At 41.6% G+C, this 12,031-nt stretch overlaps 1 protein-coding gene and 1 pseudogene across 2 annotated transcripts; both read right to left on the bottom strand.

Moving 5' to 3' along the window:
* Positions 1-504: 504 nt before the first annotated feature.
* Positions 505-1,833, bottom strand: LOC103710974 (putative carboxylesterase 12 pseudogene; annotated as a pseudogene). Its single transcript, XR_015987165.2, has one exon. The product of XR_015987165.2 is annotated as a putative carboxylesterase 12 pseudogene (transcript).
* A 3,225-nt stretch (positions 1,834-5,058) lies between these two features.
* LOC103710975 (E3 ubiquitin-protein ligase RHA2A-like) lies at positions 5,059-7,187 on the bottom strand. Its single transcript, XM_039128576.3, has 3 exons — positions 6,641-7,187; positions 6,476-6,567; positions 5,059-6,389 (listed from the first exon to the last, which is right to left on the bottom strand). Exons 1-3 carry the CDS (start codon positions 6,983-6,985, stop codon positions 6,146-6,148), a joined length of 681 nt encoding a protein of 226 aa, XP_038984504.1. The 5' UTR covers positions 6,986-7,187; the 3' UTR covers positions 5,059-6,145.
* Positions 7,188-12,031: the final 4,844 nt, after the last annotated feature.

Raw genomic sequence — 12,031 nt, 5'->3', positions numbered from 1 at the left:
CATAATTATCGTGGCCTTATCGACCCAAAAAAAAGGGAGAACAGGAATCGTGATCGCCTCCTCTGCTTCAGCCTTTTTTTTTTTTTTTTTTTTTGAGTTACAGAGAAAAGTCGGTTGGGCCTGCCTCCAAAATAGACTTAATTGAGCGAGGTCTCAAGTTTTCGGTGGAATTCCAGGTCATCAATAAACTCCATATTATTTCCCGTTTGGTGGTGTTCTACTACTCTAGTAAAATGCTTTTGGACTGCCGACTGCAATGTACATCTGTCTCGTTCCTGTATCGATTTTTTTAGAAGAGGTGTTTTGCAAGAGAGAATTCACAATTAAAATATTTTCTTTTATTTTTCATAGCTTTTCACCCCAACATGTTTTCATTTTTCATCCATAAATTGGGTTGACAAAGTAATTGATGGTTATGTGAGTGATTTTGCTGGTGATGCATCCCAAAAATTGATAGTCATCTAATTATCATGACTCTGAGAAATAACAGCCTATAAGGCAACGAAGATTGAACCAAATTCTTCTTATTTGGTTATACGCAATCATTACAACATCTTGGTTTCTTATTTGGGCTCTAACCGAATTTTGTCGAGACGAGGCCCAGAACCTAGGCCGATCCCATTTCTCATCATGTCGTCGTCAACCCGCTACTCACGAAAGAAATCCGCCAACCGCGCCATCATCTCCAGCGCCTTGTCGCAGCCAGGATTTAATAGATGAAACACGTGGTCCTCCCCCTCGGTCTCCAGCAGCTCCACCACCCCTCTCCACCCACTCGCCCTCAACGCCTTGCAATACGCCCTTCCCCTGTCCCTCAGCACATCCCTCTCCGCCGTGACCACCAGCACCCTCCCACACCCCAGCCCCGCCAGGCTCGGCGCCCCCTCCGCCATTGGGTTTATCTGCGGGTCGTCGCTCTCCACCGCGCTCCCCCACGCGAAAGGCCACAGCCGGTCGAGCATCTCCGCCTCCAGAAACGGCTTGTCAACCCGGTCCTTCTCGCAGCCCATTCGATCCGACCCCCAGAAGTACGGGTGTATCAGCACCAATCCTTCGATCTTCGCCTCCGCCCCCCGCATCGCCATGTTGTGAGCGATGTTCGCGCCGGCGCTGTCGCCGGCCAAGAACACGCGCGAGAATTCCCCCCGCTCGGCGAGCCAAGGCACGGGCCCAGGCCCCTCGGCGTGGGACGCCACCCACTGGAGCGCGCGCGCCGCGTCCTCGTAGGCCCCCGGGAGCGGGTGCTCCGGCGCCAGACGGTAGTCCACCGACACGGCGATCACCCTGGCTTCGACCACGAGGGAGCTGACGAAGTTGTGGTAGACGGCCGAGAAGGCCCTTTGGGAGCAGAAGCCGCCGGCATGGTAGTAAAGGACGACGGGGAGCTTCTGGGAAGGGCCGAGGGAGGTGAGGTCGGGGAGGAAGAGACGGGCGGATAGGTTGGTGTCGGAGTCGATGAGGACGTCTTCGGAGGTGACGCCGGTGGCAGGGTCGAGGGAGGGTGGGACGAAGTCGTCGCTGCCGAAGAGGCGTTCGATGCGGCCGTCCTTGTAGGTTCGAATGAGGGGGAGGAGTTCGACAGCGATTTCCTTGCCGGGATCCATCGAGTTTGAAGGGTTTGGGTTTGGGAAGGGATGGGAGCTACGAAGAAACAAGAAGATGGCTCTAGTTGGATTCTCCTCCTTCGATCGGTTATTAATATCAATGAGTCGTCTGAAAATTAATAGGATTGAACCAATGTTTTTTTTTTTTTTTATCGATACCCATCTACATACCGCGAGCTATTGTCTTGGTGTGAACTGCCTCTTATCTTGAACAGAACACCTCACCAACCACAAAAATCCATGTCCCGTCCTGTGTTTCTTGTTATCCATTGTTCTCGACCATTGTCAACTGTGATGCCGTCGGACTGAGGGAAATTAAGGTTGGTCCCACAAATTTAGACTCTAGCGTCATTCCTTGCGTGCACCACGTTCTGGTGTCTGCACATTTCAACGACGGCTATGGCTCATGGAACAAAACGAGCAGCGATCGGCGGAAAAAATAGGAAATAAGACTTCTGTTGCCAGGGTAATAGAGGGCAGTGAATACCGCTCGTTAATTTTCTTGGGGGGTTCTTTTGGTGAGATGGGGCGGAGTTATTGTCGGTAGTTATATTGGGTGGTCAACTGGTCATCAAATTCCTTTTATTAATACTCTTATAAAGCCCATTCCTATGTATTGTGATAATAAAGTGGCAATATACATTGCTAAACACTATAAAATATCTAACAAAACTAAGCATATTATCATGAAATATCACCATATTAGGAGATTGGTGAAAAAAGGTAAAGTAGTTGTGGAATATCTTTCAACGGAATTTATGTTGGCAGATTTATTTACTAGCTGTCAAAACAAAGAAAACTATTCAAAGCTTTAATTAAAGGAGATGGGATTATTACCAATTCATTGAAATCAACTGATTGTAGCCTGCTCCAGTTTTGAAAAATTGGGGTTCAAAGGAAATTTAATTAGTTAAGATCCATTGAAATGATAACAATCAGGTTACGTTTCTAGTGCATGATTTGGAGCTAGGGGTTTGTATTATAGTTTCAAAAGGAAGAAATTCCATCTCTACATATTACACTGTTAATTCGCAACAAAGTATGGTTGAACCAACAAACTCATAGCTTTGGGGGAGTGATAAAGAGGTTGTGAACACTTCTGATGGGATTGTCAGGTTGCTTCTTACAAACCACGATAAAATTCTAAAGCACTTGCTAAGCTGGGATGAGCACTTGCTACCTTAAAAGAACTAATGAATCTCTATATAATGTGAACAAATCTAGAATCTTATATGAGATCAAGATTTTATCTTCTCATTTGCTTTTGATTTTGTTTAACCATCGGTTAAGGATATCTACCTATGACTATATATTGTGCATATAGCCTTTTATTTTTTTTAGTTTATTTTATTTTTATCTCTTTACTTCTTTTTTAACTTTTTTTTTATTTTTTTTAGAAAATAGTGAGGAATATTGTAGTATTTTCTAAAAAAATAAATCAAGGTTTGGCGATGCGGTTAAAAGACATCACCGATGGGTATAGTTTATTTCTGTGGGCAAACGATTTATATGGATGCTGCATTTGTGGAAACTAGGGGATCTGCAAGCACGGCTTAGAATGATGCAACTAACGTTTTCTTGTGCCACTCGTATTTTTCCTTTTTTTTCGGTATTTGTCTTGGATATTGCACTTCTATACTTAACAATTATAAGGAATTATGATTTGTTTAAGCCTGTCAAAAAAGATGTGTCCTCCCAAAGGGGCATGTCACTTGGATAATAAACATTGGGTTGTTATATATATCTGGCAAAATAAGAAAAGAGTGTTTTATTGTGCTTTTCTTGTATTCTTTTGACTGTCAAGGTTCAAATTGATCCATCTTTGTCTAAGTATGCAGCTTTAGAGGAAAAATATTAGAGTCGGGCATTGTATCTTGGAGGTAGGTTTTCCGAGTAGCGGCCTGCAAATTTTGGATTACAGTCTTAGAATGTAGTAGAATGGAGCGCTTAGAATATAGGGAAACTAATGACCGGTCCATTTTTTGACCGGCCTCTAACATTTAATTTCTGTTGACTGGTTGTTTAATAATCAATCCAGCTATATTTCAATATTTCATTATAAAACGAAAATGCCCCCATCTTACTAATCTCCCATTCCCACCTCTCCCACTACCGAAGAAGAGGGGAAGAAAGGGGTCGGGCCAGCCACGGCCGCCGCCGGCCCGCCCCCTCCCGTGGCCATACTACCGGAAATGCCTCCACCCCCTCCCGCGGCCTCGCCGCCCGATATGCCCTCGCCCCCTCGCGAGCCCCCTCTTGCGGTCGTCACCCGTCACGGCCCGCCCTCATCCCGCGTCCGCCGCAGCCTGGCCTTTTTCCGGCCTCGCTAGTCTCGCGGAAGGAGAGGTGTTCTCCATTGGCTAGCCGCAACCGCCGTCGCCGGCGGCCCGACCCCCTCTCAAGCCCCTTTCCACGGCCCCCTTCCGGCGCCGCCGGCTCGCGAGAGGAGAAGAAAGAAGAAAGAAGAAGAAGGGAAGAAGAGAAGAAAAAAAAAAGAAAAGAAAAGAAAAAGAAGAAAAAAAGAAAAAAAAGCATAATAATTTAATATAATATTAAATTATTTAACATAATATATCAATGTATTATGATATAATGTAATATAATATTATATTTATAGTATGATAAAATAATAAATATATAAAATATTATAATTATTAGTATAAATTAATTTTTTATCCTTCTAATGACCATTTATTTCTCTAACAAATTTTCTAGATAGGTGATAAAATTGGAGCTTCTTCCAAAAAGCTGTTTTGAAAATATATTTATTTATTTTATTTTATTGATATCTATATATATATTTATTATTTTATTTTATTGAAATATATTTATTTATTATCTTATTTATTTATTTATATCTATTTATTTATTTATGCAATTATTTATTTATTTATTTATTCTTTTCTTTTCTTTTTCTTTCTTTTTCTTTTCTTTTCTTCTTTTTCATTTTTTTTGTTCTTTTTCTTTCCTTTTCTTTTTTTTCATTTTCTTTTCTTTTCTCCTCTCTTCTTCTCCTCCCTTCTATACTATAGCATAATAATTTAATATAATATTAAACTATTTAATATAATATATCAATATATTATGATATAATGTAATATAATATTATATTTATATTATAATATAATAATAAAAATATAAAAATATTATAATTATTAGTATAAATTAATTTTTTATAATATAACATAATATTAAATTAATTTTTCTGCATCATAATTCACATGGAATGCTCAACATTGACACATGAATATTTCAGCAACAAGAAAAGCAGCCTTCCTGAAGTCAAGAAATTGCATTCTTCTAGCTGCCCTAGATATCAAGCCTCAAAATCTAGTTGTCCTAGGGATACTTGTCAAGATTTATATTATTGCTTTTGGTCAAGATTCTGCATTTGTCAAGATTTGTATTATTGCTTTTGATAGAGATGCATCGTCTCTTTGCAGCTTCAAAAAACTTCTAGGAATAGTTTGTCTTTTGCTGACTTTTAAACAGCAAAGCAATAATATAAAACAGTAGCCCAAAAGCAATCAACACTGGAAGCATTATTCATCAGTTAAGCTTCCCTCTCAACTCCAGTAAAAATCTGCTTAGCCACTTGCATATTTATTAACAAGAGATGAAGTAATCAGCCACCAAAAAAAAAAAAAAAAAAAACTTGTACTGGAATGGCTTACCACCATTAATCCATATCAACATCCACGATGGATGGGAGGGGACCAAACATGAGGTAGAATATTATCATTTCCCCCTCAAAATATGAGCAACTGACACACTCCTTTCGAGACCTCATTGCTCACCATGTTCTCAGGAACCATAGATCTCTCAAAGACATATTAAAGATGCTGACAGCTTTCTTGAGATGAGGTACCAAGTAAAATCCTTCACCTGTTCAAGCTGATTATCTGTCTGTAGTAAACTATTTGATGAAAGATCAGCAGAAACTATTGAATTTATTGCATCTTGGTAAGGTTCCTTCTGCTGGCTAAAAGAGCATCTTAAACTTCAAGCACAATGCAGTCATCTAGCAGCAGTTGGCACCACCAAATACAATCTTTGAAATTTATTGCAACCTATGTGAGAAAATATGGGTTCCAGCAATGCTTTAATATCACCAATAATCCTTGAATGAACAAAGGCCACCCTTGAAATGGTGAAAATGGATCTTCATCTGATATCTCACAAGAATTTGTTGTGCATGTAATTTTGACACATGCTTTATAAATAAATGGCAGTCGCAGTCCCCACATAACCGTAGGTTCTTCACACTTCTTATTGTTGACAGAAGTACAGCCCTTAGCAAGGCAAATGCTAAAGCAAGCTTCTCATTGTACCTCAAAAGCCAAGTCTCTTTATCTTCATCGCCTAAATCTAACAGAACATCTTCAGTCACTGGGAAAATCCTTCATGTCTTAGCTTTCTCCCGATTTCATCTAGCCAGGAATATATCATGCTGGCCTCTGGATTGGAACAATCTCCTGCAACAAACTGATAAGCAACTCCATCTAATTCAACCGAACTAGACTGGTTCAGTCCTGATGTCACTATGCTTCAATAAAATCCTCATATTTTGAGGCATCATCCCATCTACTGGCAGCAGCACAGATATTAGATGGCAGAATACAGCAACCAGATTGATGATGCTCTAGTTTGAGAACTTGACTTCTCACTTTATCTGCAATTCTGATCTCTATGTGAATCCTACAAGCACCAAGAAGGCACCCAATACCATCACATCTGGCTTCATTGTCATGCTTCTGACGATCCCTTCTGCCTCTTCCAACAACCCTGCTCGAATCGACAAATCAACCATGCAACCATAATGCTTCATCTCAGGCTGAACCCCATAAACTTTTGACATATTAACAAAGTACCTGCACCCTTCATCCACCAACCCAATGGGCTTTGCACTCTTCTCCAGTTGCATCACTTTAAAGAGGTGCAGTGCCTTCATGAACCTGTTACTCTGCATAGCCCGAAATCATGCAGCTCCAAGAAACCACACCTCTTTCTGGCATTAGATCAAATAACTCCCTCACCAAATCCAGCCGCCGAAGCCGGTCGCCGTCGGCGAGCTCGCAGAGGCACACCACGCAGCCCGGCTCATCTCGTTCCCCCTCCGTGGCCGCCGACGGCAAGGCCTCGTAGGCGAAGGGGCGTCCGGAGGAGGCCACGACGACGAGTCCGGCGAGGCCGGACCCGGCAGCGGAGAAGAGGGGATCGTCGGCCGCGGCGGAGGAGGGGTGGAGGCGTTGGAGGCCGAGGGAGTGGAGGAGGCAGAGGAGGAGGGAGCGGAGGTAGGAGACCCACCCGGCGGCCGCCACGACGAGAAGGATCGGTATGGAGTCGCTGGAGGCGTCGTGGAGTCGGTTCGGGAGCCCCATTTCTTTGCCCCTTCTCCATTCCTTCTTTTAATTTAATTTCTTTCTTAATTTGATAATTATTACAGAGTGAAGAATCGGGAGAAAGAAAGAGGGAGAAGAGGCAGTGGGCGTCTGGGGCGGCGGCGGGGGAGAAGGAGAGGGCTTTGAAGGGGGCATTGAGGAGGAGGAGGAAGGGGAATAGGTGGGAGAGGAAGAGGCGGCGGAATGAAGTGTTTTGGAAGGAAGTAGAAGCTTTTAAATGAAGTATTTTTTAAAAGAATAGATTTTTTGGTAAAGCTAAAATTAGATTTTTTGTTTTTTTAAAAAAAACTATTTTTAGCTTAAAAAAAAAAAAAAAAAAAAAAAAAAAAAAGCTGAAACAGCAATTCAAAATTTTATTAAATTTTTTTTTATTTAAAAAATATTTTTGGAGGGCCAGAAAGTACTTTTCGGCCCTCCAAAAACTTTCCAAATAGAGCCTAAAGCTCCGAGCGGGTTGGTCCCTTGAACTTGAGCTATAATGTAGAATACTGAATACAAGTATTCGGATCCAAACAAACTTGGACTCAAATTCAAGCTCAGGCTAGGTTGTGCATCCCGCCCCCTTAACATCGCAAAGTATTAGTTACCTTTTCTAGTTTTGTTAAAATGATGCAACTAGTATCGCATAGTCATACTTTATGATTCTTAAAATTTATTTTACATGCACGTGCAAGATGAGTGGAACTGCTTCCTTTTTTTCATTTTCAACTTTATGTTTACCTTTTGACAGTAATCACAACAACTTTCTAATCTTTGGCTGTTCAAATGACTGAGGTAAGACTATCAAATCTCACTTTGTGCACTAGCTTAATCACTCATATAAAGTAACATAAACTTACACATCTAAATATATCTACATTATGCCAAACTTTAGTTTGTCTGCCAGCTTGATGTGTTAATAGATTTTTTTTCCTTCATTCATCGTTGGCTTACCATTTTTGTAAAATAGAAATTGCTCTATGTAATCTTGGTATGATCTCATTATTAAGGGACGAAGGATTTATCTTCCTTGGCACGAACCTATCATTTGATTGCGCAATGATCACTTCGAGAGTTGTGCATATATAAAAAATTATGTTATTAAATGCATCTTAGTATTTTTAAATAGTTTATATTTCAAAAAAATTATTTTATACTTGATCCACTATAAATTTTGGAAACTTGCTACATATCATAACTTCATTACCTTTTTTCTATTTTTTTTAATAGATGTAGCAGAGTAGACGGGGCTTAGGACCAAGCAGTGAGATGTTTAGGGTTTAGAAGATATTTGAGGAGTTTTTTTGCGAATAAATTAGATTTATACATGATTTTATTAGTAATGATTGTGGACTATTTCTTTTAAATAAATGTATTAGATTATTTGCTTTTACCACTAAGTTTGGAATAACATAAAAAGGGCAAACCTTGCATGTTATGTAGGGTTAAACTCTAGGGATGTGCGGCTGTCCGCCCCATGCTTAGCTTGGGCTATCAACTCGAGGTGTGATAGATAAAGAAATTAATAAATAAGAAAAAATATAGGAAGAAGAGGGAAGAATTTAAAAGAAGAAGAAAACAAAGGAAGAGAAAAAGAGAGGAGAAGGAAAAGAAGAGGAGAGATTGGGGGTGGGTGTTGAGGATCTAGTAGTCGGGTACTATAGAGCTGACAGCCATTGCGGCAGCGACAACGACCAAGGACGACACCAACGGCTGGGGGCGGTGGCGGTTTGAGAACATGCCGATTGAAGATGGACCAAGATCTCAAGTGGGGTTAAAATCAGGAGTTAGGGGCTCTTCGGCTTAGGGAGGAATAGAGGAGTAAAGAAGGGAGCTCATCGGCAAGTAGCAGAGGTGGCAAATTTCGGCAAACGATGGTAGATTCTGGTGAGATTAGTGGTGGCAACATTCGAAAATAGGGCAAAATAGGGCAACAGAGGGTTTTTAGAGGGAGAGGGGGTTTTGGGTGGTGGCGCTCGGCCATGGTGGCATGACGACCATTAGAGAAGAGGAGATGCGGTGGATTTTTAAAAATATTTTTGGAAGAGATGAACTCAGCTTAACGAGAAGATAGGGCCGACTATCGGTAGACAACGACCTAACGGCCAACGACCGTTCGCACTGACCCTGCAGAGTCGTCATTGCCCACAGCTCTGCGACCCTAATCACAACGGCTGAGGAATCGAATGGAGGATCGCGTTATTCTCTATTCTTATCCTCTCTTTTTTTGAATTTTATATTGAAGTCGGTTGGGCCAGCCGACTTTAATTCAATATGGGTCCAATTTGGGCGGGTCATCACAAGATGTGATGCTAAACCAAGCACTTTCATATGGAGAACATCTATCACTCTACCTCTCACTCTATATTTCAAAGATTAAAAACAAATACGAAGATAAAAGAAGGGAGCTAGAGAGAGTGGTTATGTAAAATAAGATACAAGGTTTTGCTTTTGTGCACATGAAAATTTCCTCCTACAAGTACAAGATAAGGAAGATAGTTAAACATAAAGTTGTTATTGCAGCAGTAGTAGATCTGAGATTTTATATGAATGAAATGAACGCCCCAAACATTTCCTATATGTACAATATCTATCATCTTCCATATCAAAGAAGATGCTCTAAAAACAACATGGCAATAAGAGAGAAAGCCAAAGTTGATTTCAAAATGTTGTAGGAAATACCGTTGTTTTCGCATGTTAAATTGCTAAATTAGTTGTCTCGAATTCAAGATTTGAGGGTAGAGAGACAATGCTCTACTAGCCCAACCCAAGCACCACTTGCTACCATAGTTCTGCCTTAGCCCACATCAAACCCTAAAACCAACTTTGCCAAACTTTTAACCCTACTATCAATTGTGTTGAATTGGGTTTCTAGTATTTTGCTTGCTAGCAGGGGCGGCCCAATATATTTGGAGGCCTAAGGCGGATTCAGTGAATAAGGCCTTTTTTTTAATAATAAAAAAATTTAATAAGTATAAAATACTTAAAAAAATATGAAAATAGATAGCCATCGAGTATATTATTTCAACAAAAAAGCATGTATGCAACAAAGACAGATAAAAAGTTTTTTCAGTTTAATATATTTTTTGAATAAAAGCACAAAAAGTAATTATGCTTAAGGAAGGGCCCATAAAATTGATTAAATAACTAGGATAATGCTTTGCAGTATTGTTTACCATGTCAAGCAAGAGCAGAGTAGGAAAAGGTTATCCCATCGCACTTCATGGTCAAGGTAAAGGAAAGAATTTGTCCAGGAAGAAACCTCTCTATGAAAGAAAGTAGGGGCATTATGAGAAATTCACTCTATCTAATTAATAAAAGTCTCATCCCACCATCTCCCCTTCAAGTGAGTACCCAAGCAGCCACTGCAATATCACAGCACAGCAGCCATTCAACCCCCCCTCCCTCCTTTTCTTTCTCTACCCTCCAAGAAGTCCATCTCCAATCCCCCTATGTTTCTTCCTGATGGCCCAGCTGGATCAGGAGTAATATGAGGGAAGGAAAACCAAGACCAAAACAAAAAAGAGAAGGGATGAAAGATGAGAGTGGCTTCAGACGTGTATCAAGCCAACCAAATCCCTCATCTATCTCTCTCTCTCTCTCTCTCCACCCAAAACAAAACTACTATCCCCAACTTCCCAAATTGCCCCTCTGCACGCCAGGAAACTCTCCACCTCCCCTTCCATCAAGGGGGAAGACTCGTAGCCAGCTCATGTTTCTATTTTATATAGGGCCTTTGCTTCCTTTTGGTCTGCCTCCCGGAGGCCTTTCATTGGCTCGAGACCTTAGGCGACCGGCTTGGGCCGGCCCTGCATGCATTGATCTATGAAGGAGTTTTATCTACTTGATAGTATATATACACAATAGTTATACATAGTAGAACTATGCCATAAACTTACAGCTCAAAAGTTTAAGCAGTCAGGACCAGCCTATGCTAATAAATTCATATTTTTTCTACCCAACCTCATAATCTTCTTGTCACAGTTGGCTTTTACTTGAGAGAGAGGTGGCTCACTCATGACCTAGGTCCTACTTGATCTTACCAAATTCTTTTTGATCTAGATATCCTCTACTCAAAAGTTTAAACTATCAGAAAAAGGATCGGCCCGCACTAATAAATCCATATAGCATATACGGCTATAATAATTAGCATCCCCAACTAATGACAACTAGCATCCCTAACTACCATATTTCCCTCTCCATATGGCCAGGTACTGAGGTACAAGAGACATGCAGCACCGATTGACATGGCTAAATCAGGCAATGCAAAAGCCTGACCCGACCCAGGGTAGTTCTATATACACCCCCCCTATTGCTCAGGACACCCCTCAAAAACCAAAAAGAAAATACCCAAACTAACCTTTAGTGTAATTACCATATTGCCCTTGAAATTTTCTCATACACCCCCCCCCCTCCTCCTCCTCCGTTTCGTTTTGAAAAGAAAAAAAAAAAACACCCCTCAAACCCCCCTTAAACCCCTCGATCCATTTACATCGTTTAGGCGATCTTTGAAGGAGATTTAAGCCCCATTCGAAGCATGGACAAGCAACTAGTGATTTGGGACGAAGAATCGGCCGCAAAGGTACGTGTTCCACCTTGTTTCGAAATTTTTTTTTTTTCACGGTTCGTGCTCCGTTCGGCACTGGATCGCCAAACAAAAGGCTTCTGTTCGGCTGAACAGTGCCGAACAGAAGCCTTCTGTTCGGCAACCCTCAACCGAACAGATCTGTTCGGCTGCACAGTGCCGAACAGAATGCTTCTGTCCGGCACTGTTCAGCCGAACAGAAGCCTTTTGTTCGGCGATCCAGTGCCGAACGGAGCACGAACCGTGAAAAAAAAATTTCGGAAGAAGCCGGCGAGGTGGTTCCGAGAGAAGCCGGCGAGGTGGTCGGAGATCGGGAGAATGCCGGCGACGAGAGGGAGAAGAGGGAACGGGGGGGTTTTGGGCGTTGGCGAGGTGTTTTGGAGGGAAAGAGCGGGGTGGGGGGGGGGGGGGTTTGGGGGGTGTAGAGAGCAATTTAGGTGAGGGGGTGGGGAGGGTGGGGG

The sequence above is a fragment of the Phoenix dactylifera genome, chromosome 5 (assembly GCF_051530095.1).
Source record: "Phoenix dactylifera cultivar Ajwa chromosome 5, Ajwa_hap1_PhDact_Kaust_v1.1, whole genome shotgun sequence".
NCBI lineage: Eukaryota > Viridiplantae > Streptophyta > Magnoliopsida > Arecales > Arecaceae > Phoenix > Phoenix dactylifera.
Note: the sequence above shows the minus strand (reverse complement) of the source record. Positions and strands in the feature narration are given on the sequence as shown.

Excerpts from the sequence above, each read along its gene's own strand:
- LOC103710975 (XM_039128576.3), bottom strand. The coding sequence starts at position 6,985 with ATGGGGCTCCCGAACCGACTCCACGACGCCTCCAGCGACTCCATACCG. Across the intron at positions 6,568-6,640 it reads GGCTTCGGCGGCTGGATTTG|AGTAACAGGTTCATGAAGGC; the intron begins GTGAGGGAGTTA and ends CGGGCTATGCAG. Across the intron at positions 6,390-6,475 it reads TTGGTGGATGAAGGGTGCAG|GGTTGTTGGAAGAGGCAGAA; the intron begins GTACTTTGTTAA and ends CGATTCGAGCAG.